The sequence below is a fragment of the Betta splendens genome, chromosome 16 (genome assembly GCF_900634795.4).
Source record: "Betta splendens chromosome 16, fBetSpl5.4, whole genome shotgun sequence".
Classification (NCBI taxonomy): domain Eukaryota; kingdom Metazoa; phylum Chordata; class Actinopteri; order Anabantiformes; family Osphronemidae; genus Betta; species Betta splendens.
The window spans coordinates 11,570,279-11,597,415 of record NC_040896.2 but is presented as its reverse complement, the minus strand read 5'-3'; the positions used below and the strand labels follow the sequence as shown (position 1 = coordinate 11,597,415).

The window sequence follows — 27,137 nt, the reverse complement described above, 5'->3', positions numbered from 1 at the left end:
TCTAATGTATGCAATAGCCACATGACCTCATTACAGCAGCTTCACCTGGGTTTTAACGTCAGCTGCGGGGTGTTCAGGAAATGTTATTACTGCCTGTGAAAAATAATTGCTATAATAAATCCTAACTTCAATGTAATTTACTAACCACAATGAGCTGGTTTACAGTTAATGAAGTGAAAAAGTGTAAACCACTAGAGTTTTGACTTCCGGTTCCTCTGAATCTGACCTGTAACTTCATCAACCTTCCAACTAATTCTGACACAATACTTGTTTCTGTGTTATTATGACAATATCTCTTGATGAAAATGAACTTTATACATGACCTTGTCTGTCTTCATGGCGTACATCACATCAAATAGTCTTAGAAAGCATTTACAGGAGTCCTTTGAAAAGGTTTAGTAGACCGAAGGGAAGTGTAAACGTAAACAGAAGAAACACAAATGTGGAAAAATATCTGGCAATGAACCCAAAGTAAGTTCCGTGTGTAAATGATCATTTCCTACTGCCGTAAGGGAGCTCATGGAAACTCAATTACTTCAGCACATGCAGCAATAAAGACTCAGAGATTCACAAGCTGTTCAAACAGGCCCTTATACGTTTGAGGAGAGAGACGTTGGTAGGAAACGAGGAAAAGCTACTATATTAAAACGTAATAGTTTGAATGGATGGTTATGTTGGTTCACCAACTTTAGTTCACTCCAAAGTTTGGTCCACTCTACTTTTAACCAGAGAAACGTGCTAAGCAATGATGTCCTGTCATGTTGGTCCTCAGCTTCTCCCACTGGCTTGAAGGTCACAGCGCTGGCTGATCACTGGCTTTGGTCCTGATTACAACAGAGGAGGGTGGACGTGTCAGGAGAAGAGTGACTGGGTACAACGATCGGCCCTGAGGTGGGAACATCACTTACAGCACTTCACTGGTGGCACTTTCATCCCAGCAGAGGACGAAAATGCCCAAACCGTGATGAGGGCCACAAGAAAAGTACCCGCAGTAAAAACGAGCCCTTTGAGTTGCCCTCATCCTCTTATCTTTGCTCTCCCTTGTTACCTGCTCGGTGGCGGCTTCATACGGGGGATCAGTGTTTCTATTTCACCAGTGACGAGCTGAGAAGTCATAAAGCTTTACTGCACACGCGCGTCTTCAACCCGGCTCATTAGCACACGACACAGACAGAAATCAAGCCTGTGGCTGCAGAAGAACACCTGCTGAAGGCACAGGTGCTCCTCTCCCCCTAATTGGCTAAGATACTGTGCGTGTTGGTTTATATGGTCTGAATTACTGTAAAGGAACGCCTGAAGGTTAGGAATTAGATTTACAGAATTACAAGGGAAGGGCACCAATGGGCCCTTTTACACCTTTAGCTCTAATCTGTGTAATGCACAGTATAAGTCATTCAGATTTGGTTTGTCTGTAAACACAATAATAGTAAGCTTCAGTTTAAAGGTCCGTTTCACTGCACTGATTAAATACCATATTTCTATTTTCTCCCCTTCTTGATTTTTGTGATCTTACAGTATGTGGCTCTGACACATGGGAGCAGAAACAGGATCCATGTAAATAGCAATGATGTACTGTATCATGCATAAAATGTGTTTTTTATTAGGCCAAAACGATATCGGAAGAAAAATAAATAGAATAAAACCTTCATGAAGAATAATACTCTGATCAAATAGGTGTAAACATTATGAATTCAGAAAGGACTTCTGTAGAGTACGAACATTGATCAACAACAGCTGGATGAAGTAAGCTTGTTTTTCACATTTGTCAGAGGTGTGTTATTTATAGCTTTCTCTTTCTGTCCCACTGTCCTACTCGCTCCATCTGTCACAGCTCGTAGGATTACAGATGATCACCTCTCAGGTTGGCGGCAAGGACACAAAGGGGTTGTCTCACAATAGCTGGCCGTTCAAAAATACAGTTCAGTGCCACTGTGTCGCATTGTGCTCAGCTCAACTAATTTTCATGTAGCATATTGGACATGTGCAGTGGGAAGAAGAAGAAGAAGAAGTCTAATCCACAGCAACAGAATACTCGCATGAGGTCACTGTGACAGATGTCCATGTATGTGACAAGCTTAATTTTCACTTACGTACACAAACGATGATTTGATACCCTCTCCTCGCACTGGAAGCCTATGTACTACGTGAAGTTCACTACATCGCCGCTGGGTGGCGTTGTTCTGTCTATTGCTGGCGAGGAGCCGTATTTGTCCCGCCTACTTATTTCACTAGCCAATCAGAGGGTACGTTTCTTTGTTGTCGTAGGTTACGTTCTTGACAGCGGAATTAACAACCGAGTGGAGGCTATCTGCTAGAAACCAACACAACAAGGTAAATTTAGACACATGGAGCACGATTTTAACATATTTGTCAAACCGCTTACGTTGATGCGCTGACCTCCAGTTGATTATAAAGCACAGCGGTATGACTCAAATTACCAGAAACGCATATTTGGACTGAGGCCTAACGCCAGTGTTAAAGCGAAGCCTTGCGGCTAGTTAGCGTTTAGCCGCTGAGCTAGCATGACACATTGAGCTGGAGCAGTCGCTAATACACATTTTAGCCACAACCGCCTTTCCAAAAGCAGCGTCTTATCTGAAACCATCGATGTGCCACGTACGTAGAGCACTTTAACCGTCACTCGTATTTATGCCGTTTACATATGTGTTAAACTGCTTTAGTTTTAGCCGTGTGGTTTAGCGGTGCAGCTAACCTACCGCTAACATGAATGTATTAAGCTTTACTTCAGATATCCGGTGAATCATTGCTATATATTAAACAATGTGATGCCAGTAAGATGGTCTTCATTACGGCTAGATTTTTGAGGTTTCACATTAGAGCTTGTAGCGTTCGTAAGTAGTGACTACACTGTATATAAGCTACTTCACTTTGGGGAATGTGTTCGCTCAGCATGTGGTCTTTCCTCAACCAGTGTCCTGCTTCAGTACCTTGACATCACAGCCCCTGCAAAGTAGAAACCACACAGACTTACCCCTGAGTATAAAAATATGCAAAGGGAGAGATCAACTGAATCTGATCTACACTGCACCCGTGAGATTTAGCTCTCCTCCAATCAATGTCAGTTTTTAATTAAGCTGTGTGTGTGTTTTTATTAGCAACGTAATAGTTATAACCGCTGCCCCCTTGAAGTTACACTCATCAGAATGTTTCCCCATTTTCTATCCCACAAGCAATTTTAGAGTAATAAGGTCATATGCATATGTACTCTTTATCATTGGTGATAATTTGATATATTTGATGTTTTTTAGATTCAATGAATCACAGAATTGAATGGGGCATTCTGTCTACTGAAAACCTTCTAGAAGTCGTGTGCATTATTGTTCAGAAATAGTTGGAAATGCTGACAGACATTTTGGCTGCACAGGATTTAACTTGCAATTCAGACTCTGCTATACTTTATAGACTAATCGTGGACTTTGCTTCTTTTCAAGTCTTAGCTATTATCTAACAAAATTTTATGTCAAAATGCACCAGTTAAACAGCACGTACAGGTATGTGTCGACATATCTGTTGAAATGCTGCAGACATCTTGCCTTGAAAATGTTTTACAGTTATCTTCAGATCAATTTAAGGTCCCTTTTGGTTGAAGAGGATTATGGCACAGATGGGCGAAGCAGTTATTATTAGAGATAAGAGTCTGTCAAAGTGAGTGCAGTTTAGACAGTTTGGGGAATCATTCAACAGTGAAAGCTGCCAACTTCAAATCATTTTCTTTCTTCTCACCTCGTGCTTTTCTTATGTTATTTATATTTTATTCTCTTTGAATCTCTAATTCAATTTTAAGTGTAATACTGACAAAGAAGCAACAATAGAATAATTATTGCCAGTCAGTACTGTATACCTGCTATGTTTCTGTCAGTACTGAAATAATAATGTTCCTCAGTGAGTAATAGTGCATAGTGTTGTTAGTGTTGTTAAGGCCTTGTTTTAAATATTTTATACGTGTTGATTTTTATGTATTTGATATGTTACTGCTTAGTGGTCAGGCATTCTGTATCTGAACAGCTGCATGCTGCATATTGAGTGAGCCTGCATATTCCCCCAGCCACCTCTCCACTGATATGCAGCAGGTTTTGTGTTCTTTTTAAATTCATTAGAAATACACAGATGGATCCAGTCCAGCCTCAGATCCTGAGATTAATCTGACTTGAAAAAAATGCCTACACATGAAAGAGGTACTGTTTCTGAAACACAGTGTAGGTTAATTTGTTTGGCTGAAACACATCTGTGCTCATTTGCCCATCTTGCTTGGGAATATGCTCTTTGTACCTCTGTGACGGTCGTCCGGTGGGACAGCATATGGAAGATGTGCTTGTGTGCATCTAAATTCATCAGATTTAGGATGATATGATCCGAATATCAGTGCAGACCAAGAGTAGTAAGAATAATCCAGGCTAATAGATTCTCTGCATACATTTTAAGAGATGACCTCAGGTAAAAGAAAACTGTTGCAACTGCAAAAATATTATGTATATGTCATGTACTGTATCTACAAGGCTTAACATCAGTTTTGTCCAGCACACTAGGACTAATATCTTTTAAATAAACCATCAAAGTCAACAGGACATAAAAATTGGGATGTTTGTCACTGAAAACACATTTGAATTGAAAGTAATACACATGTTGTATCATGCACTTCGATGAGGTTTCAATTTCTGCTCCAGGCACAAGCAGCTTTCTGCCACTACTTGGATAATTATTCTGGTGTTGCCCTCAGCCCAAAGTACATTTGCATCGTGTCTCTATTCAGGGAATCGCTCTTGATGAATATACATGCACTGCTTTGCATTCATTGTACTTGTACCCCACATTGGCGCTACCGGGTGCAGCTTACTCTTTCACTATTTGAGGCGCTCTCCAGGTAATTTGAGGGTTAAGTGCTTTGGTCAAGAATGCTGGTAAACGAGGAAGGAGCACTGTGCATTTATATTGACGTTCTTTCAACAGAACACAAGTGGCTGGATTTTCTTTAAAAGGGCAGAAGATGAGAACTAGATATTAATAAAGGTCTGTTATTACATAATTTATGAAGGCCCATCATGATATCTGTAGAGCAGAGCACTATATGTTAGAATCAACATGATATTCTACTCATGTGTGCTGTCAACTCTGGTCTCAGTATGTGTGTGTCTGCAGTGCTTTAGTCTAACCCGCTGTGTTTCTGTCACCCGTGTCCCTGGCATCAGATGGAGGTGGAGCAGCTTCTGTCTTTGTCAGGTTCAGCACTGGCCCAGGCTGTCAGTTCTCTGCTGGAGACCCCAGGCCTCTACGTCTTCTCTGACATCCTGGAGCTCCCTAATGTCAGAGAGGTAAAGTCCCACTTTATCTTCCTCTCACATCTTTGATTTTCAGACCTGTCATGGATTACTTTTACAAATGTCAATGTGTCAGTGACTCATGCAGAGTCTGAATCAAAAGGATCAATAATACATAAAGCCACAAGGTTAGCCACGTAACCACATGAACATTTATTTAACACTGATGTTACAATTCCTCCCCAATCAACATGTCTGAATGTGTGATGTGTTTGCTGCATGACAATACACAGTTAACACTCTGCTTCTGAAGTAAAGTGCTGCTGTTAGAGAAGATAATGAACATACAGGACAAGAAATGCTCTGAAAGTGTTGAGTAAAAGCCGGAGCAGTGGGAATAGTTACGGATTTGTGTTATGCTTTTAGGCGCTAAGCAGTCAAATTACATTAGTCTTTATTTACAGTGGTTGCACCATTGATTTTTATCAGCACCATTTTGTGCAGATAAAATTCCATGCAAGCACAGGACATTACGCAGAGGTTTAATGCCTGCGAAGAGCTGGAGTCGAATCTGCCGCTTTATCGAATGCAGAGAGAGACACTAGCCGGGAGAATCAGTATGCTTGACAGAGAGGGAACAGAATGTCTTAATGGTTTGGTCAATAAAACACTTTATTGACTGAAGTATGTGAAGATCCTCAGTAGCATCGGAGCAACTGGACTTTCTTGTAAGGTCAATCATCCAAGTCACTTTTTCTACAGAGGGCTGTAGCCATTCAAGAAAGAATTCCAGTTGCTGAGTGTAATAAAGAATTGTCATTGTCTTACTTCAGTGTTTCTCTCAGTGGTTACTGCAAAATTATGTACCTATAATGACTCTTAGCAGCTACAGTCCAGAGAAATATGATTGAAGCACCGAGTAATACTTGCCGAGTAGGCGTGTAACATTATTTTTATCATTTACAGAAATAATCTAGACAAAGGAGTTTTGAAGTTTTATCAGAAAGCTCCCACATTAAATTTTCCTAACTCATTTAATTGCTCTTCTTTTTGTTGAGCTGATAGCTGTGGCTAATTTTTAATATCTCCTCACACGCAGCCTTTCTCTCGCAGGATGAGTTAATGGTTGTGTTTTCACACATCTAGCTTTTAAAACACTAAATGTGGTTCAGCAGCAGCGAACGTTATTTTCCCTTCACTGCTTTCCAGACGTGTGCCACAATTACAGCCAGCACTCCTCAATTTGGGGCCGCACATCTAGAAATGTGAGGCTTTGCTTATCTGCATGTCGAGTTACCAGCACCTGTAAACTGAAATGTTGCTGCACTAACTTGTTTGCTATAGTAAATATGTTCCGGCTCACATGTGATTACTGTAATTAGTGAAACTGCACCAGAATCCTAATTGTAGACCGGTTATGTTGCAGTGTAAATCTTATTTCATGGCCAAGACAGGCGTGAGCTGCTAGCTGGGAGCTGGCTAAAAGAACAAAAACATGTTGGCAGGGCTCTCCCCTCCTCTGAAACGAGGACTTGGTGCCAGTGTCTTTATTTTAGTTGTACAAATTGTCAACAGATGCTCTCATTAGAAAACCCTCAAACAAACTAAATAGAGTTACACAAGTAGAAAGCAGATACGTGGCAGACTTCAAATGTGGTTCACGTATTGTGTAAAGCTACAAGTAGCCGCAACAAAAGACAATATAAATGTGTAAGAGGCACTGAGAGTTTGTTGGGGGTTCCAGCTATGAATGCTTCTGCATATGACATCTTTAGTTTAAGCAGGAACATTTTCTACAGATTTTGGTTTTATTTGAAGTCACGATAAGCTCATTGTAAACAAATGTTTTAGGATAAACTAATGTGTTTTCCGTTCATCACATACAGGTTTAGACCGTCTGAATGTGGTCATGGATTAGACTAATGCACTTTAGACTGTTTAAGCCTAACATTTAGCCACTCTAACCCCAGGCTGACTTACACCAGTGTTTCCATGGCAACAACCAGTGACACTTGCTGATAAATGGGAAAACATGGCTCACAGTATGCTAATGGTGCACTGATAATACTCTGGAGCAACCAGTGTGAAGGCAGAAATGAAATGGCCGTTTTCAGCCGACGTGTGACTGAGTTCTGGGTCCGGTGCCGGTTGTGAGTGACGTGCAGGTAGCCTGCATGTTTACTGCCTTCAAGTTCCCTCCTCTGACGTGCACAAAAGAGGGAGCCTTGCAGTTTCTGTTTACAGCGCCTCATTACTGGTGTCTGTGCCGCATCCTTTTGTTCTCACACTCACCTTCTCTCTAAACCACAGCTGGAGAATGGCCCTCACGCACCAGTGTACCAGCTCCTGAACCTCTTTGCTTATGGAACCTACTGCGACTACAAAGGTAATGCAATGGCAGCACAGTGTAAATAAGTAATAGGGCAGCCCACAACTCTCTTATTATGAGCAGTCTTTCTTTGCTGCCAGGCAGCACCTTGACATGGAGGCTTTAAACATCCTCACCTGAGCTGCTGCAGGCCGACTAAGGCCAATATTACCCAAGTTCTTCTATCTATACGGGCAAAGTGTCATTAAGATTAATGCCTGGCTGATGAGCTGATGGTACTTGACAGGACTGCTGCCACAAATTGACAACAAAGTCTTGGTTTGTGACGTAACATGCTGCCTGTGCTGTGCATTAATTAAAATGACGTCTGATTTTTATGCTGAAAATCAACCAATAGCCTGGAAGAAGAATGCAGCCTACTTTAGTGCTCCCCTACTTTTGGAGTTCCGCCGGCAGGGAGAGAACATTTACTTCCATAGAGCTGTGTAGTGGAGCCCTTAGAGGAGCTGTCAGCGCTGCTGTCTCCAGGGGTGTGAGTGCTGTCACCAGGGGAGCAAGGCAGCAAGAGACAGTCGCCGGGGCCGACTTTGTTCTCTGACTGCTTAAACAGCTCCACACTCACCTGCGTGTCTGTCTGTAACATTACACTTCAAAGTAATAAGTAGTGCCAGGATTACGTGTGACTGTTTGACCCTCGCCAGAGTGACACCCGCACGCCGCTCCGCCATGTTTATTCATCATCTGCCCTTTCTTGGTGTTCTTGCCGCCGTAGAGAGAGCAGCCTCTCTCCCAGAGTTGACCCCCGCACAGAGAAACAAACTCCGCCATCTGTCCATCATCAGCTTGGCTTCCAACCTAAAGGTTTGTCCTCTTTTAACCGCAGTGTTGTCGTCAGTATAAATATAAAGATGAGTCTCACTCCAGCGTGTTATCTTGCTGTAGGCTTCATTAGATATTAATGACATATTAACATTTCTGCATTTCTTTGCTGTTTCATCCCGATGCCTCGTTCAGTAGCAGCGCAGTGGCTCGTGTACAATAAATGTCACTTTTTAAGGAATGTCCCATTTACACCTTCCAATGCTGCATCTCTTCTCATGACCTTTTCTTTTTCTGGTCCTGGTAAATAGTTGATTCATTATTCTCACCAGCAGTCATTTCTTTTAACCTAATCTCGCTTTACATTATCAACACTTCTGTCCCTGTCGCTTCCTGTTTCCCTCTAATGTCAATGTTTCCTCTGCATGCAGCCTTGAACTCTCTAATTGCCCGTTCAAGGATGGTTAAATTCTAAATTCTTTCATCCTTTCCTGGCAGTGACATTTAGACAAATGAGCAATTTTACTGTAACATTTTTTGTCGTTTTCCATCATCCCTTTAAAGTGAAGTCATTTTTTTCCTTGCCCGATCACCTCGGTTTAAAAAAAGATGAGCGAATGGGAAGTGAAGTCTGTTCATGTGTCTCCCCCTCCCAGTGCCTGCCATACTCGTTGCTCCTGCAGCAGCTGGAGCTGAAGAATGTGCGGGAGCTGGAGGACCTGCTGATTGAGGCTGTTTACTGCGACATCATCCAGGGCAAACTGGACCAGAGGAACCAGCAGGTGGAGGTAGACTGCAGCGTGGGCCGTGACCTCGGCCCCAATGAGCTTCCAAACATAATCAACACGCTGCAGGAGTGGTGGGTCCGCCCTCTGTGTGCCTGTGCACACACTTTAGATTTATGTCTCAATTATCTGTTTCCCCAACTCACAATCTACCTCCCTCTGTGTCTGCCTTTACTCCCCCTTAGGTGTACGGGGTGTGAGGCAGTGCTGTGTGGTATTGAGGAGCAGGTCTCGAGGGCAAACCAGTACAGAGAGAGCCAGCTGAAGGTTAAGGTCCAGGTGGAGACAGAGGTCAGTGCCCCTCCCTCCAACCTTTAGCTCTCTCCCCCTTCCACCGCTTCAAAAGCCTGTGAAGGCGGCACAGTCTCTGTTTTTCCGCTTCCAGCCACTTGTGGTATTTCAGTTCTATTGTGACTGAATGTTTCCTTTCTTGCATCACGTCAGGTGAAACATGTTGGTAACTCTATGACTCCCTATGAACTCTCAAACAGGTTTCCCTTGGTGTAATAATTCTTCCCGTTCATGCATCCTGTGAGTGTGGCTGTTATATCAACAAGGGGGAAGACCTCCAAGCTCACAGGCTTCTTTAGAAATACTCCGAAAAACTCAAAAGGCATTTTGTACTGAACAAACTTAAAAGATTGCCTCTTTATTTAGAAACTCAGATTGCTTTGGAAACTCTGTCTCATCAATGCCAGTGTAAGTACATTAGGGCCAAGATCTCTTGGTGTCCATTATGAACAAGAGGAATCATTACAGCAGACCTGTAAAACTGTGAACATGTTCCTAGCGCAGCCCTCCTCGTTAATCTTTAATTTTTAATCTCTCTCCGCTTTCCCCTCAGGTTTCAAACCTGCAGAAAACGTTAAAGGCCAGCGCTGCCTCTCCGTCGTCTGGGCCGGCTCCAGCTGGAGCCGCCTCTAATCAGGACGCCGACCAGCCAGCCGAGCCACGAGACCCTGCCTCCTCTCAGGAACCCCGACAGCCGGGCAAGAAAAGTTCAAAGGTTAAAGGGTGAGTGCTGTGACATCAACGCTGTAGCTTATTTGTGTGTACGTACGTCTGTGGCTACATGTAGGGATCGGATGCGTGTTTCATTTGCATGATGACAGTACATTTTACAAGTTCAAGAGAGTTTTCTTTATTAAACAAGAACCCAAATCAAATATAAAAAAATATGTTTGGCAACGTAGAACAATTTACTGAAAGGGTGTTTTATTCAGACTCGCTGGTTTGCTGAAGTTTATCTGTTTTTTGCCAAGCATGAAATGCTATTTATTGCTACTTGAAATTTGGAACAAAATGCTGCTGGTGGAGGTTCTTTCCATTACGTTTCTTTTATTGCTGCTCCTTCTTTTGTTCTCTAAAGCACTTTGTTACTGTGGTTTTTGAAAGGTGCTTCATAAATACAAATTTACCTAGTTATACCCAGAGCACTGTAAAGACTCTACTTCACACACTGAATTAAAGCCATTAGTCCGATGTTCTTGTAAAGAGCAAAGTTAATCCAACAGAGAACTGCTATGTTTCCATTTTTTTCAGCAAACATTAAAAAGCCAGCTGCCAGTGTAAGTGGTTTGTGTGTGTGAGCGTGTGTGTACTGTGTGTGTGTGTGTGTAAGTGCCTGCATGAAGTACCTTGATCAGATGCACATTAGTGTTTTGCAACCATATACTCTAACCCTGCTATCAGGGACCTTCTCTCTGTTTTGCTTCCATTGGGCCCAATTACCAGTGGCTAATTTCACATCTGTCCTGGATTGTAAAATGTCACTGGATGTACTGACGCCCCGTGTGCTCTCCTCCTGAAAGACTCGTTTCCCTCTCCAGTGATCAGACGAGTTGCTTTGCTCGCCTGCTGTTTATGTTGTTGCCGCTGAAAGCAGTGATTATTTTCTGGCTGCCTGTCACATTTTGATGAAGCATAGAACCCTATAATTTTCATCACTCAGCGCTACACTTCATTCAAATGAAGATCCACTTAATATTATGAAATCCAAATTAATGATAGCTTAACCTCAATCCTCAAATTGAAATGAGTTTTGACACTATTTCTTTATGAAGCTATTTAGAGCACAGGAGTGAGTGATTAGAAATGGGCCCTTTACAAAAATTATTTTTAATTTGTAGAAATGGAAAATCCATGGGGATCAGTTTTAATGTAAAAAAAAAAGTACAAACAGATATTAGAGATTTCAACACAAAGACAAACCAATAAAGTTTTTTAGAGAAATAATATTAATTAATTTTGACAACTCCAAAAGCACACATTCAACATCCTGTTGTTTGTTTCTCCCTCAGACTACGTGGGAGTGGGAAGATCTGGTCCAAGTCCAACTGAAGACAGTGGAGCGATAGTTGCCCCGATGGACACTCTCGCTGATTAATGGACACATGGAGTTGTTGAAAGACAAATGGAACAGATTAAACAATGTGGACAACGTTCACGGACACTTGTCGTACACACTTGAAAACCAGACGGCTTCATGGGAATTTTTCTTGTCACCTACTCTCACCTTGATGGATTCAGAAGCGCACACTGGCTGATGGATGTGACAGGTGTGACATTCACTCTTGCAGTTGTTAATAGCCTAACAGCCAGACTGTCAGTGTAAACACACCCACACACACAACACCTGTCACACACGGAGACAGAAAGGTCTGCAGCGGGAGTCAGTTGCCTTTGACCAGAAGCAGCATCAGTGTGTTTATTTCTGTTGTTTTAAAAATATTGTTTTGGTTTAGAAGAACCATATGTTGCGTGTGTGTGTGTGTGTGTGTGTGTGTGTGTGTGTGTGTGTGTGTGTGTGTGTGTGTGTGTGTGTTTTCTTTTTTTTGAGTTAAGAATTGTACAAAATCAAGAATATAAATAGTTGGGAAATAAAACAAAGCCCTGTACTTCTCCTGACCGTCTCATTAATGTCACTGTCACTTCTTTTATTAAATGCGCGTCTCTGGAGGGAGCACTGCTAAATGTTAACTCGCAGAAGGGGGCTACGCGTTAGGAGGTCAAGCCATTAATTAGGGCATGTCCCCAAAGAGACGGATGTATTCTAGAGCTGAGGCTTCCCCTGTGCACAAGGAACATTGCTACACACAGCCGCACACACCCAAGTGCATTCATATTTTATATGTTTTGCCCAGAGCTTCTATTTCAATGTCAAAATTGCCTGTCGAAATTGCCTTTCACCCTCCCTTGCACCTCCATCACAGTCAAAATTGCCTTCATCATGTCCGCCCCGTCCATCTCTCCGTCCGTGCTGCGGCCGCGTGCGCGTTCCCGACTCTTCATCCGGCGTGACGTTAATGGCAGCAATTAGCTGACCAGCAGCAATACAGAGGGAGACGCAGACAGGCGGATTATGATCCTGTTCCACTTAACCCTGCCTTTTTCTCCATTTCCTCTCCAAGCCCGCGTATAAATAGGGGTGTTAATTTTAGTCAGTGTGACAGTTTTTGCCAGATTGGAGCTGTGAATTCTAACAGCTGTACACCTCGCAGCGCGTTAGACGGGCCACATGTCATTTAGAGAGAAAGTGGCAGGTGAGCGGCGTGTTTATTAAAGTATGAATCTGCGCGCATGAGTTCACGCCTAAGTTCTGCATTAGAGTTGGCTGTTTGTCTACAGACTGCTGCAGCGTCTGCCGGTATGTGCCTCGTAACTCGGCCAATCAATTACTTTGACTGATCAGTAAAACCCCGGAGGAGGACGGAAATGCTGGCCGCGCCGAGGCCTGGCGAGGAATCTCAATACGTTTTCCAGTGGCATTTCTCCTCTGCCGCCCGCCTTGATTTTATTGACACTGGTTTGAAAAACTGTACACGGGAAATTCTTGCTTAGCATGCTGTTAATCTTTCTGAAGCGAGAGGAATCCATATGAGGTGAGGAGATAAGGGAGAGGCTTCAGACGCGAGCAGCCGCCGCATTCTTCGCCTCCTTTCAGCTGCTCGCTGGTAAAAAACATGATTGGCACATGCGAGAGTTTTTTCTGCCAAGCCGGTGGTTCAGAGTCAATGCAACGCGCTGGACTAAATGTTCACTTCAGGGAGAAAGAGATTAGAATACAGGGGTGGCTATTAAAATGCACAGTGTAAGCTTTATCCTTCCCATAAAGCACTGCAGATCACACAGCTCCCGGGGGAATTCATTCAACATGCACAGGAATAAACAGATAGACACGCAGCTAAAACGCCAGTGTTGAGTCTTTATTGAACTTCCATGGTACAGAAAGACCACATTTCTACAGGATTGCTACTCAAAATCACAAGACAGTATATCTGGAGGACTGCACGAGCCACACATGATGCCACCAGCTGTATCTGTAGTGAAAATGTGCCTGACGTCTCGAAGCTGCTTAGAAAAGTTGGCAAAACACAGTGACATCTCGCAGTGAAAGACATCGCCGATGAATAAAATAGACATTTATAAATAATAGATTGGAAGCAACTCCTACTGTATACATGCAGGTTCATTGGAGAGGAAGAAATGATGTGCTACTCCTTGATGTGCTACGTTCCTTTGGTTGCACCAGACAGCTGATATGCAGCGACTCAATAATCACACGGAACCAAATGATGACGGTTTTTCTTTTCCAGATATGAGATACTCGGCTGTCAGGTGGGGAGACATCCTTGTTACGCTAACATCGGTCCTTTGATGGCGTGCACAGTTCTCACGACTGTCTTCGTCGTGCGCCATCCTCCTCCTCATCTTCATCCGGCCGTGGCCTCAGCCGCGTCCCGAGCGCTTGATTCTGACCGGCGGCGAGGCTCCCGACGCGCCGCCCGCGAGGAGGGAAGTGCTCGCACGCGTCCCGACAAAGAGGTGAATGTCAGCCAGATAATTAAGAGAACGAATCATGAGTAAAACCTGAAACAAAGCAGGCTCCTCCACCCGCTGCAGAGGGAGAAAAGCCACACTATTTGCATTTCAGGCGCCCAAAGCGGGGAATAAACAGCAGTTTTTGGAGCGTGACATGTTAAACACATTGCCTGTTGGCTACAGCCGTGCCAAACGGCTTTGTGAAACACCCAGTTCAGCGTTTGGAGATACGGAGAATGGCTTTCCGTTAACCGCTTGCGCGCCGGAGACGGGCCCGCTGAAGCCAAGCGAGCGACAGTTTGCTTCAGCCGATCAGAATTAATACCGAGCCGCTTCCTGCGTGCGGCCGGAGGGCGGGGAGCCGTCGTGGAAGCACAGGTAGGGCATTTCAGGGGTAATGGGATGTTGCACGGCTGTTAAACTTGCTTGTTTGTGAATTAGTCATGGCGGGTTGAAGCGCAGCTCGGGGCCGCACAGGGGATTGAGAGCGGGGAGCGGGGCCACGGTGACGCACAGCCACATAAAAGAAATTTACACCGCAGGAGGGGGAGGAGGGGGGAGGACGGAGCAGCAGCGACGTGAGTTGGGCTTTTGTGAGACACCAGGGAAGCCGAGGAGTTTGGCGATGGCTGGATACCTGGGATCCCTGAATTCGTTTCACAGTTTCCGGGAAAATGAAACGGCGCCGCGGGCGCGCCCTCTGGTCGCGCCGGCGCTCCTCCTCGGGCCCCGTGGAAGTGTTTACCACATGGTAGAACAGTCACCTCAGAGGTTCACAACTGGGATCCTGACAGTGAGAGACACAGACAGAGAGGGGAGTGAGCGAGAGGAAGAAAGAGGGGGGGGGAGAAGGGGTTGTGAGGCGCTGGGGAGCGACGAGGACGGAGAGCGACGCAGGAAAGTGGAGCAGAGAGGCCCGAAGCTCGAAAAAAAGTGGCGGAAAGCTGCATCACAGGGGAGCGAGAGGGAAGAGACGGAAGAGAAGGAGGAAGACGAGGAAGGTGGAGGAAAAGCTGGTGGGGAGGAGGAAGCGAGAGGGAGCTGTGGAGTCGAGCTCTATAATTATCCTGATTGAGATTAACTTTAAATACCCTCGAATAAAAGCATCATTTCATGGACAGCGCCTGGGAGTCTTTTCACAGGCCCGCGATGACTCATCTGGAGAGGGAGTTTAAATCACAAATATATCTTACAGCAGCACCAACACTCCAGGCCTGAATAGTCCTCAGAGAATAGCACTACGCTCCAATTATACTCCATGTACATCCTTACAATGCACGCCAAAGAAGTAATAAGGCGGCTCCACACACAATGGCGCCAGCGCCAATCGAGAGGTGCACAAAGACTCGCACACGCACATCAGACTCATGGACCCACACGCTCTCAGGATGTGCGGAGTCGCTGAGGCGACTCATTACCTCTCTCTGTCGGCGAAGGAGGAGGAGGCGCTGTGCAGCGTCTGCCGGCTGTCCTCCGGAGCGAGGGATCGAGGGAGCGCGAGCGAGAGGGGGGGGGCCACGCCACGGGAAAGCGGGGGCGGATGCTGGGAACAGCTGCGATCGTAACTGGGAGAGAGAGAGAGAGAGAGGGGGGGGGGGGGGTGGAGGAGGAGAAGGGATGGGGGACGGACGGAGGGGCGAGAAAGTGGGAGAAGAAAACAACGAAGAGGGGATTAAGATAAAAAAAAATGGAGGGGGAGAGAAGTAGAAGGTGGAGATGGGAATTAAGGACAAAGGAGAAAAAGAGGGACAAGAATAGAAACGTGATAAAAGCCCGGAGAGAAAGTTAGAGTTGGAGAGGGAGCGGCCGGATGGATGACACGGTGATGAAGGGAGAGACGCAGAAAATAAGGCAGAAGAAAGACAGAAGACGGAGAAACACAGTCAGAGAGCATCGAGAGCAGCCAAGCCATTTAACGTCAGCGAACACATTACGCTGCCACTGTGAGAGAGAATTAGTGCTCTCATCGGACTCATTAAAACGCTGTCAGGGGGGAGAGGGAGGCACGGCGAAATATGGGAAAGGAGCAAGTGGGGGGGGGGGGGGCATGCAACAAGGTGAGGGAGCAGGCGGGAGGGGTGAGTTACGGTGACGACACGGGTCCGGGCTCCTACAGAATCCCACCGACGCTATGGTGGCGCCTATAAAAGCCATGGAGCGCCCTCACAGCACCTGTCCACACACACACACACACACACCATTCTGGGGGCTGGGAAAATCGCTGAGCACATATGCCGCTCATCTATGATCATAATGAACTGGACTGTGGCCAATATCCACTATAGGCGATGGTTCGGGTCCATCTGCCCCCTCCCCCTCGATCCACGGAGCTTCTAACACATGGTGTTATTTACACATTTATGACACCGGAGCACGAGCCAATCTATAGACGGGCTCTGCTGCCATGTCCCCAGGTTGAGGCTCACTTTTATAAGGCCGCTTTGGAGCCACGGGGAGGGTCTCGTCCGGCTGAAGTAAGTTATCGAGACCACAGAAAAGGCCGGTCTCGGCAACAGAGAGGAAAGAGGACTTATCGTGTATCAGCTCACAGCACGCTGGAGGATTATCTGCGGATCTGCAGCCGGACCGGCAGTGCTGGGCGAGATAGGAGACTGGTGAGAGAGATAAGAGGAGCACCGGCTGTGCAAAGTCAGGCAAAGCACTGATGAGAACTGGAAGTAAGTGGAGAGGCTGAGGGAGAGGAGGAGGACACGGAGGGAAAGAAGAACTGGGAGATGAGGAGAGGCAGGCCTAAGGGGGGAGGACAGGGAGGGAGGGGGAGGGAGAGAGGGAGACTAACTAGGAGTGTGGGAGCTAGATTTGAGATTAAGAGGGAGGATGAAAAATGGATGAGGGAGAACAAATTATATAGATTCGGGCAATGAAATGAAAAATTATGATACAATAGAAATATGGAAGAAATGAGCAGATAAGACAATTAGGGTAAATAGGAGGCGGAGGGCCGAAAGAATAGACGGGCGAGAAAGGGAGGATGGGAAAAAAGGAGGAGAAGCGGAGTGTGAAATACTAGCGTGGAGGAGAGTGGAGTCCCAGCGGTCAAATAAACCGGTTGTTATGGCTTTGACCAGCAAAGCGTGGAAGTGCTCCACCGCAGCCCAGCGACGGCGCTCCATTTCCACATAATGGGCCGCGAGCGCAGCGGAACCCCTCCTGGAACCCCTCCGCCTGGAGGTGGAGCCGGGCCCGCATTCGCGAGTGGGGTCAAAGGTCGCGAGCCACGCCGGCGCCCACCTGCCACCGCCCCCCCCTCCGCTCAGCGTTAAGGGGAACGTTTAATCACCGGCTCCTCTGAAGCCTCCAGATGACACATCTGTGCCGAATGTGGCGTTCAGGAACACAAGTGTTGTTAATAAAGTCATTAGTAGGCAATTACTCAGCTCCCACTTTAGGGGGGTGGAGGCTGGTGGTGTGTGTGTGTGTGTGTTATGACTGACGTGCACGTGCCTTCACATCTGCAATCATCAAGCGTTCGCCTTCACAACGTACAGGAAACAATCCTTTAAACTTCAGCGCAGCTTCGCTTCATCTGCTCCGTCTCATTTAAGCGCTTTTAATCTATTAAATGACTACAACCGCCGCTAACAAGATAATAATCAGGTCAAGCAGGAGGCGTTCGAGTCCGAACATAAAGCGTTTAAGTCAAACCGGGGTCGAATATGCACTAATGAACGCAGAAAAGCTGGATGTTAGAAGGCAGATTTTGCTTCTCGCTGTCGTGTGAATCTCACGAAGCCTGAGGTTTAAAGCAGAGACCAATCAATCCGCTGTTGACCTCAACACACCCCCACTCTAATTAGAAATCCATTATTATAGAGAGCACTTTTGCAGAACAAATTTAATTCAGGAGATCTGCGAAACGGCCTCGCACCGACCACCTCATTTAGTTTCCTCACTCTTCAAATGCTCGTTGTTCAAACGAAATGACGTTTCATGAAGTTAAGTCTTAAATTAAGTTTCTCACGTCTCCAAATAATGTGCACCGTCACTGTGTCCACTTCACAACGCTCACAACACGGAGTGGACGCTCGGGTCATGCAGGGAAAGTACACACACACACACACACACACACACACACACACACACACACACACACACACACGGTTCCTACCAGAGTTTGGCTGTTATGACGACTGCTGTCAGGATGAGCACTGAGGAGATGGTCACGGTGACGTAGAACTGAGGGTCCACTGTAACACACACACACACACACACACACACACACACTCACGCCGTTACTAATCGGACACTGTGACCATGTGTTGCTGTATCCAGAAACAAAAGCAGAGACATGACATTTTCTGCGCAGGACTCGGACTCGGCGGCGATGACGTCTTCCCTTCTTCTTCGCCTCGCAGCTCGACAGCGGCCAATTCCTCCCCGTGAGTGATGAGAACTTTATTAAGCATTCTCCGCCACAGACACAGGCCGCTGCACACAACAGGGTGTCAAGCTTCACCCTGGTGACAGCTAATTCCCTGAAGGACTCCTGGCATGTGTGCGTGTGCTCTCGGACAACTTTATTTAGAAATCCCTGGTGCGCGTCCTGATGCCCACCTTCCTCGGGCTCCGTCTCCTCCGCCTGCGTCTCTCCGCCCTCCGCTCCTTCGCGCTCCTTGGACTCCAGCGGCGTCTTCTCTCCGGGCTGCATGCTTGCCTCGGGATAAAGCCAGTCCTCCGACGCGGCGGTGCCGGCCTCCTGCTGGTCCCCGTGCTGCTGCCGGGGGTCGCTTTCCTGGCTGGGGAGGAAGTGGTAGGTCTCATCCTCCAACGGCTGCGTGGGACCCCAGACCACCGCCCACAGAGGGGTGGGAGTGACCTGAGCTGTGACGGACAGCTGGACCGAGAGGGTCTCCACCTGCTCCTCGCCCTGGCTGTCGTCACGGTTACAGGTTGAGGGCTGTGTCACCAGAGCAACCAGGAGGAGGGAGACAAGGGCGGTCAGACGTGCGAAAGGAGAGATGGAGCTGGAAGAGAGGCGGAGGGAAAAATATGAGAGGTGGTGGAGTGACAGAGAAGTTATCTGAGAAAACGTATGGTCCACAGGCGCCCGGGGCAACCTCAGCAGCTCAGACATTGATTGCCAGCCAAACCGGCCATCAGTCAAAATGACATTTTATGCATCTGCACCCCGTACATCCCCCCAACACCTCCAACAACTATCCGTCTTACCATCTCTCCATCGCTTCGCTCTGTTCACGGAGACTCCGCTCCTCCGATCATCTCTCTGTAAGATAAAACAGAGGAGCAAGAGAGGGAGAGGAAGGAGGAGGGTCCAGCTTTTTTCTCTTCTTTTATGCTCTGAGATGTAAACATGGGCATCAGCAAATAGTGCTGGCACAAAGCCAAGTCAGTCACCTTTAAAAAAAACACACACACACAGACACTTCCCGCGGGCGACGAAATTTAAAGCTCACTTACGCTCATAAAGACTTCACATCTGCACGCAACAACATCCAGAAGTACACAGTCCTCGTGTGTGCCGCTGGCACGCGCACGCTTCCAGTGCACACACCTGATCACAGCACATTAATCATCATCGGAAGCATCATGCATGAGATAATACTCTATCCTGCACTTTGAGCAGAGAGAGGCAACTTCTCATCTGCAACTACTGACTAAATGCCACGTAAATGTCACCGACACCCGCACGCACGCACGCGCACACACACACACTCACACACACGCACACACCGGGAGACGGACACGGACAAACACGCGCTCCGACACATATCAGTTATCATGCCTACCTCTGGCAGTGGAGAGAGGGAATGAGAGAGGGAGACAGAGAGAAAGGGGGGAGATACAGCGAGCAAGTGAGGAAAAAAAAAAAGCTTTGGTTGCCGTAGCGACTGAGACATGTAGAGTCTGCTAGAGTAAGAGAGGGGAGAGAGAGCAACACAAGGAGGGCAAGAGACTGTAGGAAACAGATTTAAATGCTAATTATGTGTTTTTTTCTCCACGAGTTCAATTAAACGGACACAGAGGAATAGAAATGAATTTGACAAAGGCAAACAGAAATGATACTTCGCGTGACATTAATAAGCTCATTTTGGAGGCGGAATGTTAAAAAAACTCCTCAGTTATGCGCACGAAAACAGCAAAGGACGCCCCAGAGAGGAAGACAATGAAGGGGAAACAAAGGGAGGCTAAGGATGGAATAAAATTTAATTTACATTCATTTCCACAGGTTGCGCCAGCGGAGCGGGGAGATGAACCGGTGTTTCAAGAGCAGGACAGGGTCAGAGAGATAAAAAAACAACAACAGATGCAAATTCGGAGGTGAGAGTCGACGCTTAACAGCTTTATTGTATGTGAAAATAATATTTACATAGAAAACAATCTGCCTATCACACACGCACACGCGCACACACACACACACACACACACACACGCACACACACACTTCCTCCGTCCATATGCTCCTCCTTCGACACCGACACTCAGCCTGTCACACCTCACTCCCCTGCGCCCTCCGCCGCTGTCACGGCGCCCCCTCCCTCTCATTTCCGCTTCGCGGCTCCGGGCCGCGGCGTCTTCGGCGCGAGACGCCGGCGCTCACTGGAGGACGCAGCGCAGCCACGACCCGGGCCCTCCGTCCTCCGCGCCGGCGGGAGCGCCTTCCCCCGCGCCCCCGCTGTCGTCATCGTCCTCGTGATCTGAATTTGACAGGGAGGTCAGAGGGATTCGTCACAACACGCATCGTCTAAAATTAAGGCGGTGGAGTAATCTGCGATGCCACGGTTAGTCATTAGGAGCGTGAGTCAGTAAATGAAGATCTGAGGGCGTGTGCATCGCTACCATCAGTTTCCTCATCATCCTCTGTGTCCCCCTCAGACTCCAGAGAGCAGGAGTCCAATCCACCGTCTCTCCTCACTGTGACGTCACCCCTGTAACATTTACATCCACAATTAGCAAACATCTAATATCAATACAGGCGCGTGTCAAAATCTGTTATATCCTCTGGCACATGATAAATCTCACTACAGCTTTATAATTAACTGTGCACTTGACCCCCAGACGACATGAATATTCATAAAAGCATTATAACTGAGGAGCTTCTCAGTTAACGAGATATTTCTCGTTAACTGAGGAATGTTGTCAGGTATTTCGCACACCTCCGCTTGCCAGAGCTGGGGAGCTGCTCCCACACGATGAGATCGCGACCTCCCGTGACCCACCGGTGGTCTCCGCTCCCCGTGGTCCACGCCGCGAAGCACAGGATTCTGGGGGCGTCGGGCCAGGTCAGAGAGGCCAGGTACCGGCACTGAGGGAGCGAGAACACTGGTGGGAGGAGATGAAGGGGACGGGGGTCAGCGGATGAAACCAAAGCGCTCGGATTTCGTCTCAAGCTCTTTCCGTGTTGTGATGCTCTCACAGTCAAGTGTGTCACTTTACTCCGCTACTCACAATTTAGAGTGCTCTCTCCGTTTGCCAGATCATAGCAGGAGCCAATTAGGAGGCCTCCTGTCTGGTGAACACAATCTGTTACCCCAGTGATGCTGCTGTGATTGGTCAGTCTGGATGTCGTTCCTGTGGTAATTGGACAGATGTCCGATGGAGGGGTTATGCAAATGTTCCGCTCTAACACACACACACGCACACTCTGCCCTCTGCCCATTCACTTCCAGACCTCACCCGTCTTCCAGTGCAGGATCTTGAGCCAGGCGCGCCCGTAACCCAGGAACACTCTGTCCCCCCGCGGGCTCAGGGTCAGGCGGCCCCCCGGCCCCCCTCTGCAGCCCGTCACCTGGCCGCTCCAGCGGTGCAGCAGCCTCAGGGGGTCTCGAGCCGAGCGCCGGTTCTCCCACACAGACACCTCTCCCCCGGCAGAGCCGCTGAACACCAGCGGACCCTGAGACTGCAGAGGGCACGGGAGACGTGGTTGTCATGGTGATCCCGGTCTTTACCCAGTGTGTGACAGAGAAAAGTGTTTGTGCAAATGAACCGTTTTAAAATTACGGCCATAAACGGATTGCGAGCAAAGACATCGGCAACAATGAGCTGCACTTTAACGCTTCAGGCACATTTTTGGTGATTGCAAATTGAAAACAATGTGCGTATACAGATCTGGATTTCAATATTCATAAGAAGCCTTTTTTTCTCTAAATATGTACAGTATGCTCTCAAAACTTGGCTGAGCTTCACAGCTACATCTCAACAAATATCTTTCATTTCCATTTGAAGGCAATAAACAAAAAAGCTCGTGTGAGGCTAGGAGTGTAGAAATGTTGCTGTTTGATTTCCTTAGAAGTATCTCTCTCGCAAATTAATAATGAGGAGTTCTGAAACAGCGGCGCGAGAAGCGTTGGCGTGTTTGTGTGTGTGTCAGCTCCTGTGTTCTTAAAAATAGCCCGCCACTACAAAGCACCCCGAGCATCCCGGGCGCCGACAGCGTGTCGGTGACCCACCCACCTGGATGGAGGTGACTGCTTCCTGGTGAGCGCTGGCTGACTGGCAGTTCTCAAAAGTGTGCCAGCTCCAGGCTTGAACTTTCCCCCCGTCTGCGAGGTGACAGAGTGTGAGGTTAACGCGCGCTGACAGGCGGCTGGCAGTCATTACTGCCGGTCACGCTCGGCCCACCTGAGAACCCCCCCACCCCCCCCACGGGCGCTTTGCCCGCGCCCCCGCCTCTCTGATTCAGCCCGGCAGCTCCTGCGCTACAGCTAACTCGCTCGGCAGATGCCGGTGTGTCACCGGCTGCCCACGTCTTAGTAACACCCGTATGGCGCGACGCACGCATTCACAGGCGCCCGGTGAGAGCGTCTCACTTCCATCCGCGCGAAAAACCCACCTGATCCGGCGACGATGTAGCCGTCTCCCTCTGGCACGAAGCACAGAGCAGTCACGGCGTTGAACGTGTAGATAGACTTCACACACTGCCCTGGAGGCAAAAGGAAACTACTGCTTTAATTGAGAAGACACAGAGCAGCAGTCATACAGGCACAACTGATGACAAAGCAAACACAGACTCAGCCCTGAGGCTCCGTCTTAATGTATATAAATATGACAGACATATACGTGCGCATATCTGAGCGTGTGCATACCAACGCTCAGGGCCCAGATCTTCACGTAGCAGTCGGCCGAGCCACTCAGAAGAAAGCGCTCCCTGTCGGACAAAGACAGGGACCAGGCTGACGGGAGGGCAGAGGCAGACAGAGGAGAGGGAGGGGACGGGGGAACGGAAGGAAGGGACAGGGATCAGAGACAGAGAGAGAGAGAGAGAGAGATGAGGACAAAAGGATTAAGCTGTAAGTCACGATTCGAAAAAGGAAGGCAATTGCAAAAAGTGAATGAATATAGTTTTAATAAAGACTGTTATAATTAGGTGATGAGTATGTTGCGATAATAGTTCAACTAATCCGAGTTATTGATATGCTGCACTACCCGTCTTGGTATTTTAGCGTGGAGAACTCGGGGTGAGGGAGTGTAGGAGCAGTGCCAGGGAGGCTACAGTTCAAGTGATGGAAGGCTGCCTGCTTCAGACAGACAGTGAACTCTCCAGTGTCTACTGATGTTATCTCTCGCCGGGGCTGATCTGATGAACTGCTCCTATAATTACCAGGCCGCAGGACACGGGCATTACTCAGCTCCAGTAGGCACACGTAAGGCTGTGGAGCTGTGTGTGTGTGTGCGTGTGTGTGTGTGTGTGTGTGTGTGTGCGTGTGTGTGTGTGGTCTTACCCAGCCTTTTGCAGTACTCAGGGGGAGGCACAGACAGACAGGTAACTCCGCCAGTATGACCCCCCAGATTCTTCTGCTCCGTTGCTGTGGGAACGTGCCACACCTTCACCGTTGTGTCTCGACTTGGAGGGGAAAAACAGGAAGGAGGAGGGGGGTATCATCAAACACAACTGTTTGGTATTAGGATGAACAAATAAATACGGGAAACTAGGCTTCACCTCCCCCGTAATCCCCTCCAGACAGGACGCGTGAGAGAGGTTTATGAACACAGGCAGAGTTAAAAGGTATTTGACATGGACCACAAGAGACTTGGGCCGAGCGTTCGGGGCGGGGAAGATAAACAAACATGTCAGACAGCCAGCGACGGCAGCGGAAGCGTATTAGGTGCTAAATTAAGTGAAATGCTCACTTTGCGCATCCATTATGCAAATCAGAGCCCCTTCGCTGCGTTACCTTCCAGAAACCACCAGGTTGTCAACGGCAACCGCGCAAGTGACTATGTCGTTGTGACCGTCCAGTCGTCTCAGGCGAAACTTCGCCTTCTCCCAGGACGCTCTGAGGGACGTGAAGTCAGCTTCTGTAAGAGCAATGATTTCTGCAATTAGCGGTGTTGACTCATCAGCCCTCCGGCTTGTTAATCTACACACTTCTTCAATATGGATTAGTCTGCCACTGCGAGGCGTGCGGCTAAATTAGCTCGGAGGATGCAAAATGTGGGTCCTGTCTTCAGGGAAGCAAATGCAGCCAGTTGGTTTTAACACAGACGGCCACGTGAGCCTGTTAGACGTCCTCGGGGCGAACATGAATAATCTGATTTTAGATGTTAATCGCGACTCGCTGCATTGTACTTCAGGCTGCCTGTGATAAAGTGTAATAAGTGTCCCACCTTCCTGCTCCAGTTGCTGCTCTTCGCTGGGGTCTGAGCGGCCTGCTGACGCGCTCCGGCAGTGATCTGACACCTCGGCTGCCTGCGTGCCGTCCTGCTGTCTGCCCGTGCCTGCCTCCCCCCCCCTCTCCCTCGTCCTGGCAGCCGGCGCTGGCGATGCTGGAGCTCTGGACTCGGCTTCTCCCTTAAGGATCTTGGAGGCTGGAGGCGTCTGTGATGGAAGGGCCTCAGGGGCATCCTCCCTGTGCCAGTGCAGAAAGCAAGAGCTGAATATATAATCAAGATACAAACTGCAAACAACAACCTATGTGATGGGGAGCATACCTGTAGAGCATCTCCAAGTCCCACACTCACACACACATAGTACTTTATAATAAGAATGTCCACACATGCTGATGCCAGAGATCTGCACTAAGGCTGGAGGGGCTTTAATAGGGAGGATGACATCCCTGAGTGATGTTTACATGACATATTACAACAGTGGAAAGTTCCCATTTTACAAGTGTGACAGTATTTGACCTCAAGTCTGTTTGGACAGACATACAAAATAGATCAAAGGCTTCAAACTGAATGTTGTTGCTTTTGAAGAATTATGCTTCTCATCTACAACCCCCCCTCCCCCTTTGCTGGTACCTCTCCCTCACTTCCTTACACTTGTCTTTTCATCTTCTCCTTTTTTCCGTCTCCCACAATCCCCAGAGTTTGCTGCGGGCCAGAAAGCTGCAGCTGAAGCTCAGCCAATCTGGAACGCAGCTCCGCCTTCCTGGAGATCTGAGAGGGAAGACGGCACGAGATTGGTTGTAAACCAAACTATTAAATCCACAAGTTGTTTATATGCACAACCAACATACTCAGCTTGTCTTGATTCATTAGACTGTAGACTCCACACGCAGCACCCCAGACTGATTGTGAGTTATGAAATATGCATGGATAAGTAAATTAGATATGTCAACTTGTTATCAGGAGACGGTTCGTGTTGTAAAGGAGAACTCCACCAGCTGTCAAACACTTCTCATGCTATGAAAAATAGATAAAATGTATTTTGTGCCTCGAAAACCTGCAAAATAAAAACTGGTTGCTACTTTGCTTTAAAAACACTACCTGTTTGCAGAGTTGCATTATGGGAACTGTAGGATCCGGTGTTAAGTGGTGAATTAATTGGTAGTAGATTAAATGTAGGAACATCAGTTTCAGAGGAAAAACACCTCTTGTGTGGGAATTTACTAAAATGCTTTATATATATTCATGCAGCATGTTTCATGAAAATCTGAGGGACAAAAGGTGCAATATTTCACTCTAGTAGCAAATTTGGTATTGTACCAGTACAGTATGTACTATTACTGTTAGTCTGTATAGTCTAAATACTTTGTTTTCCTAACATGTGAAAGAGTATTCATTTCATGCAACAATAATGTAAGACATTTGTTATTACATTACAATTAACCTAATTAATGTTACAATCACGTTTAATTGCAATTCTTTACTACCTGATGTCTTTCCGCTGCAGATGGGAGGGACCCCACTGTATTTTATTTGCTGGTTTCTAATTAGGGCAGTTGAGTAAAGACCAAGCTTTGCTGCAGGCTTTGGCCACGTCGTACACATTCAGCCGCTCTGCAACTAACTGAACCTTTCTTGCAGTTCCTGGTGATTATTTTTTCTCATGTGCTCTGCTCAGAGTAAAAGCTTCTGATCTTTTTCGACTCCTGGGGCAAAATCTGTCAAATTATTCAGTTCCCCGTTATTGTTAATTCATGGTAATCACACGTTTAAAACACTGTTTTGTCAGGCCTCAACAAGTAAATCATCAGTATGTGATCTTGGCTAATACGAACCTGCTTGACTGACTTGTTATTTAACGTGTCAGCTGGCAGCTACAGATGAATATGTATTGTAATTTTTTTAATTTGGACTAAATCAGGGCCTCAGCTGCAGAGACTCAGCTGCTCGTTAAAGCTGAGGGACGTTTATTACACAGGTTACAGAGAGCGCACGGAGAGTAGGCAGATGAAGAGTTTCTGTACCTTATATTTCTCCTCTGAGGTGAGACTGATTTTTATTTCCAGATTTTCAATCTGCCTCAGCTTCTTCTGCAGCTTCCTCACCTCCCCCATCTGAAGCTCCCTGCACTTTAAACTGCCTGACTGACTCTCAAGCTGCAAGGATTAGGGAAAGGACAGCGGCGTCTCCAACGCAAAGGCTGCAGACATTTGAATCAATAAGGACGCAAGCGGCGGATCGGTGGCTGTCTGACGGTGGGACGTGTCGCCGGATGTTGACGCCGTTGAAAATGTGTTTACTTGTTCCTACAGCGCCGCCGTGTGGCCGCTAGAGCGCCGTCTGAAAACAACGTCCATGACGCTCGTTCAAGTAAATCTGTGACGTTAACTTGTCGTCTTCACGTGTTCAAAATTAAACAGGTATGGTTATGTGTGGTTTTAAACATTACACGTGACCTAAGGTGAATTTCAAGTGATATTAAATCCCAATGTTACCCGGAGGACTGTAAAACTGTGCTGC

At 47.2% G+C, this 27,137-nt stretch overlaps 3 protein-coding genes across 11 annotated transcripts; 1 reads left to right on the top strand and 2 right to left on the bottom strand.

The window, feature by feature from the left end:
• The first annotated feature begins 2,220 nt into the window (after nt 1–2,220).
• Nucleotides 2,221–12,124, top strand: cops7a (COP9 constitutive photomorphogenic homolog subunit 7A). 4 transcript variants are annotated; one of them, XM_055503122.1, is made up of 9 exons: nt 2,398–2,616; nt 5,208–5,330; nt 7,587–7,662; nt 8,378–8,466; nt 9,081–9,283; nt 9,395–9,500; nt 10,054–10,223; nt 10,752–10,777; nt 11,510–12,124. In XM_055503122.1, exons 1-8 carry the CDS (start codon nt 2,608–2,610, stop codon nt 10,759–10,761), a joined length of 786 nt encoding a protein of 261 aa, XP_055359097.1. In that variant the 5' UTR covers nt 2,398–2,607; the 3' UTR covers nt 10,762–10,777; nt 11,510–12,124. The 4 variants fall into 4 exon arrangements, with proteins under 4 accessions (XP_028984903.1, XP_055359097.1, XP_028984902.1 ...); XM_029129070.3 differs by lacking the exons at nt 2,398–2,616; nt 10,752–10,777 and adding an exon at nt 2,221–2,331; XM_029129069.3 differs by lacking the exon at nt 10,752–10,777 and having other exon boundaries at nt 2,413–2,616.
• Nucleotides 12,125–13,393: 1,269 nt separating this feature from the next.
• On the bottom strand, nt 13,394–19,792 carry pianp (PILR alpha associated neural protein). 3 transcript variants are annotated; one of them, XM_029129088.3, is made up of 6 exons: nt 19,470–19,790; nt 19,221–19,275; nt 18,606–19,015; nt 18,160–18,238; nt 15,449–15,595; nt 13,394–14,817 (listed from the first exon to the last, which is right to left on the bottom strand). In XM_029129088.3, the coding sequence occupies exons 2-6, from the start codon at nt 19,229–19,231 to the stop codon at nt 14,796–14,798; spliced, it is 669 nt and encodes a 222-aa protein (XP_028984921.1). In that variant the 5' UTR covers nt 19,232–19,275; nt 19,470–19,790; the 3' UTR covers nt 13,394–14,795. The 3 variants fall into 3 exon arrangements, with proteins under 3 accessions (XP_028984921.1, XP_055359099.1, XP_028984922.1); XM_055503124.1 differs by having other exon boundaries at nt 19,221–19,790; XM_029129089.3 differs by lacking the exon at nt 15,449–15,595 and having other exon boundaries at nt 19,221–19,792.
• A 539-nt stretch (nt 19,793–20,331) lies between these two features.
• Nucleotides 20,332–26,983, bottom strand: si:ch211-154o6.3 (uncharacterized protein LOC563854 homolog). 4 transcript variants are annotated; one of them, XM_029129007.3, is made up of 14 exons: nt 26,642–26,982; nt 25,469–25,519; nt 25,270–25,388; nt 24,618–24,859; nt 24,185–24,308; nt 23,732–23,853; nt 23,096–23,182; nt 22,843–22,932; nt 22,464–22,552; nt 21,687–21,909; nt 21,459–21,581; nt 21,167–21,332; nt 20,850–20,938; nt 20,332–20,707 (listed from the first exon to the last, which is right to left on the bottom strand). In XM_029129007.3, the coding sequence occupies exons 3-14, from the start codon at nt 25,281–25,283 to the stop codon at nt 20,607–20,609; spliced, it is 1,470 nt and encodes a 489-aa protein (XP_028984840.1). In that variant the 5' UTR covers nt 25,284–25,388; nt 25,469–25,519; nt 26,642–26,982; the 3' UTR covers nt 20,332–20,606. The 4 variants fall into 4 exon arrangements, with proteins under 4 accessions (XP_028984840.1, XP_028984839.1, XP_040923664.1 ...); XM_029129006.3 differs by lacking the exon at nt 25,469–25,519 and having other exon boundaries at nt 26,642–26,983; XM_041067730.2 differs by lacking the exons at nt 25,469–25,519; nt 26,642–26,982 and adding an exon at nt 26,105–26,575.
• Between the last annotated feature and the right edge of the window lie 154 nt (nt 26,984–27,137).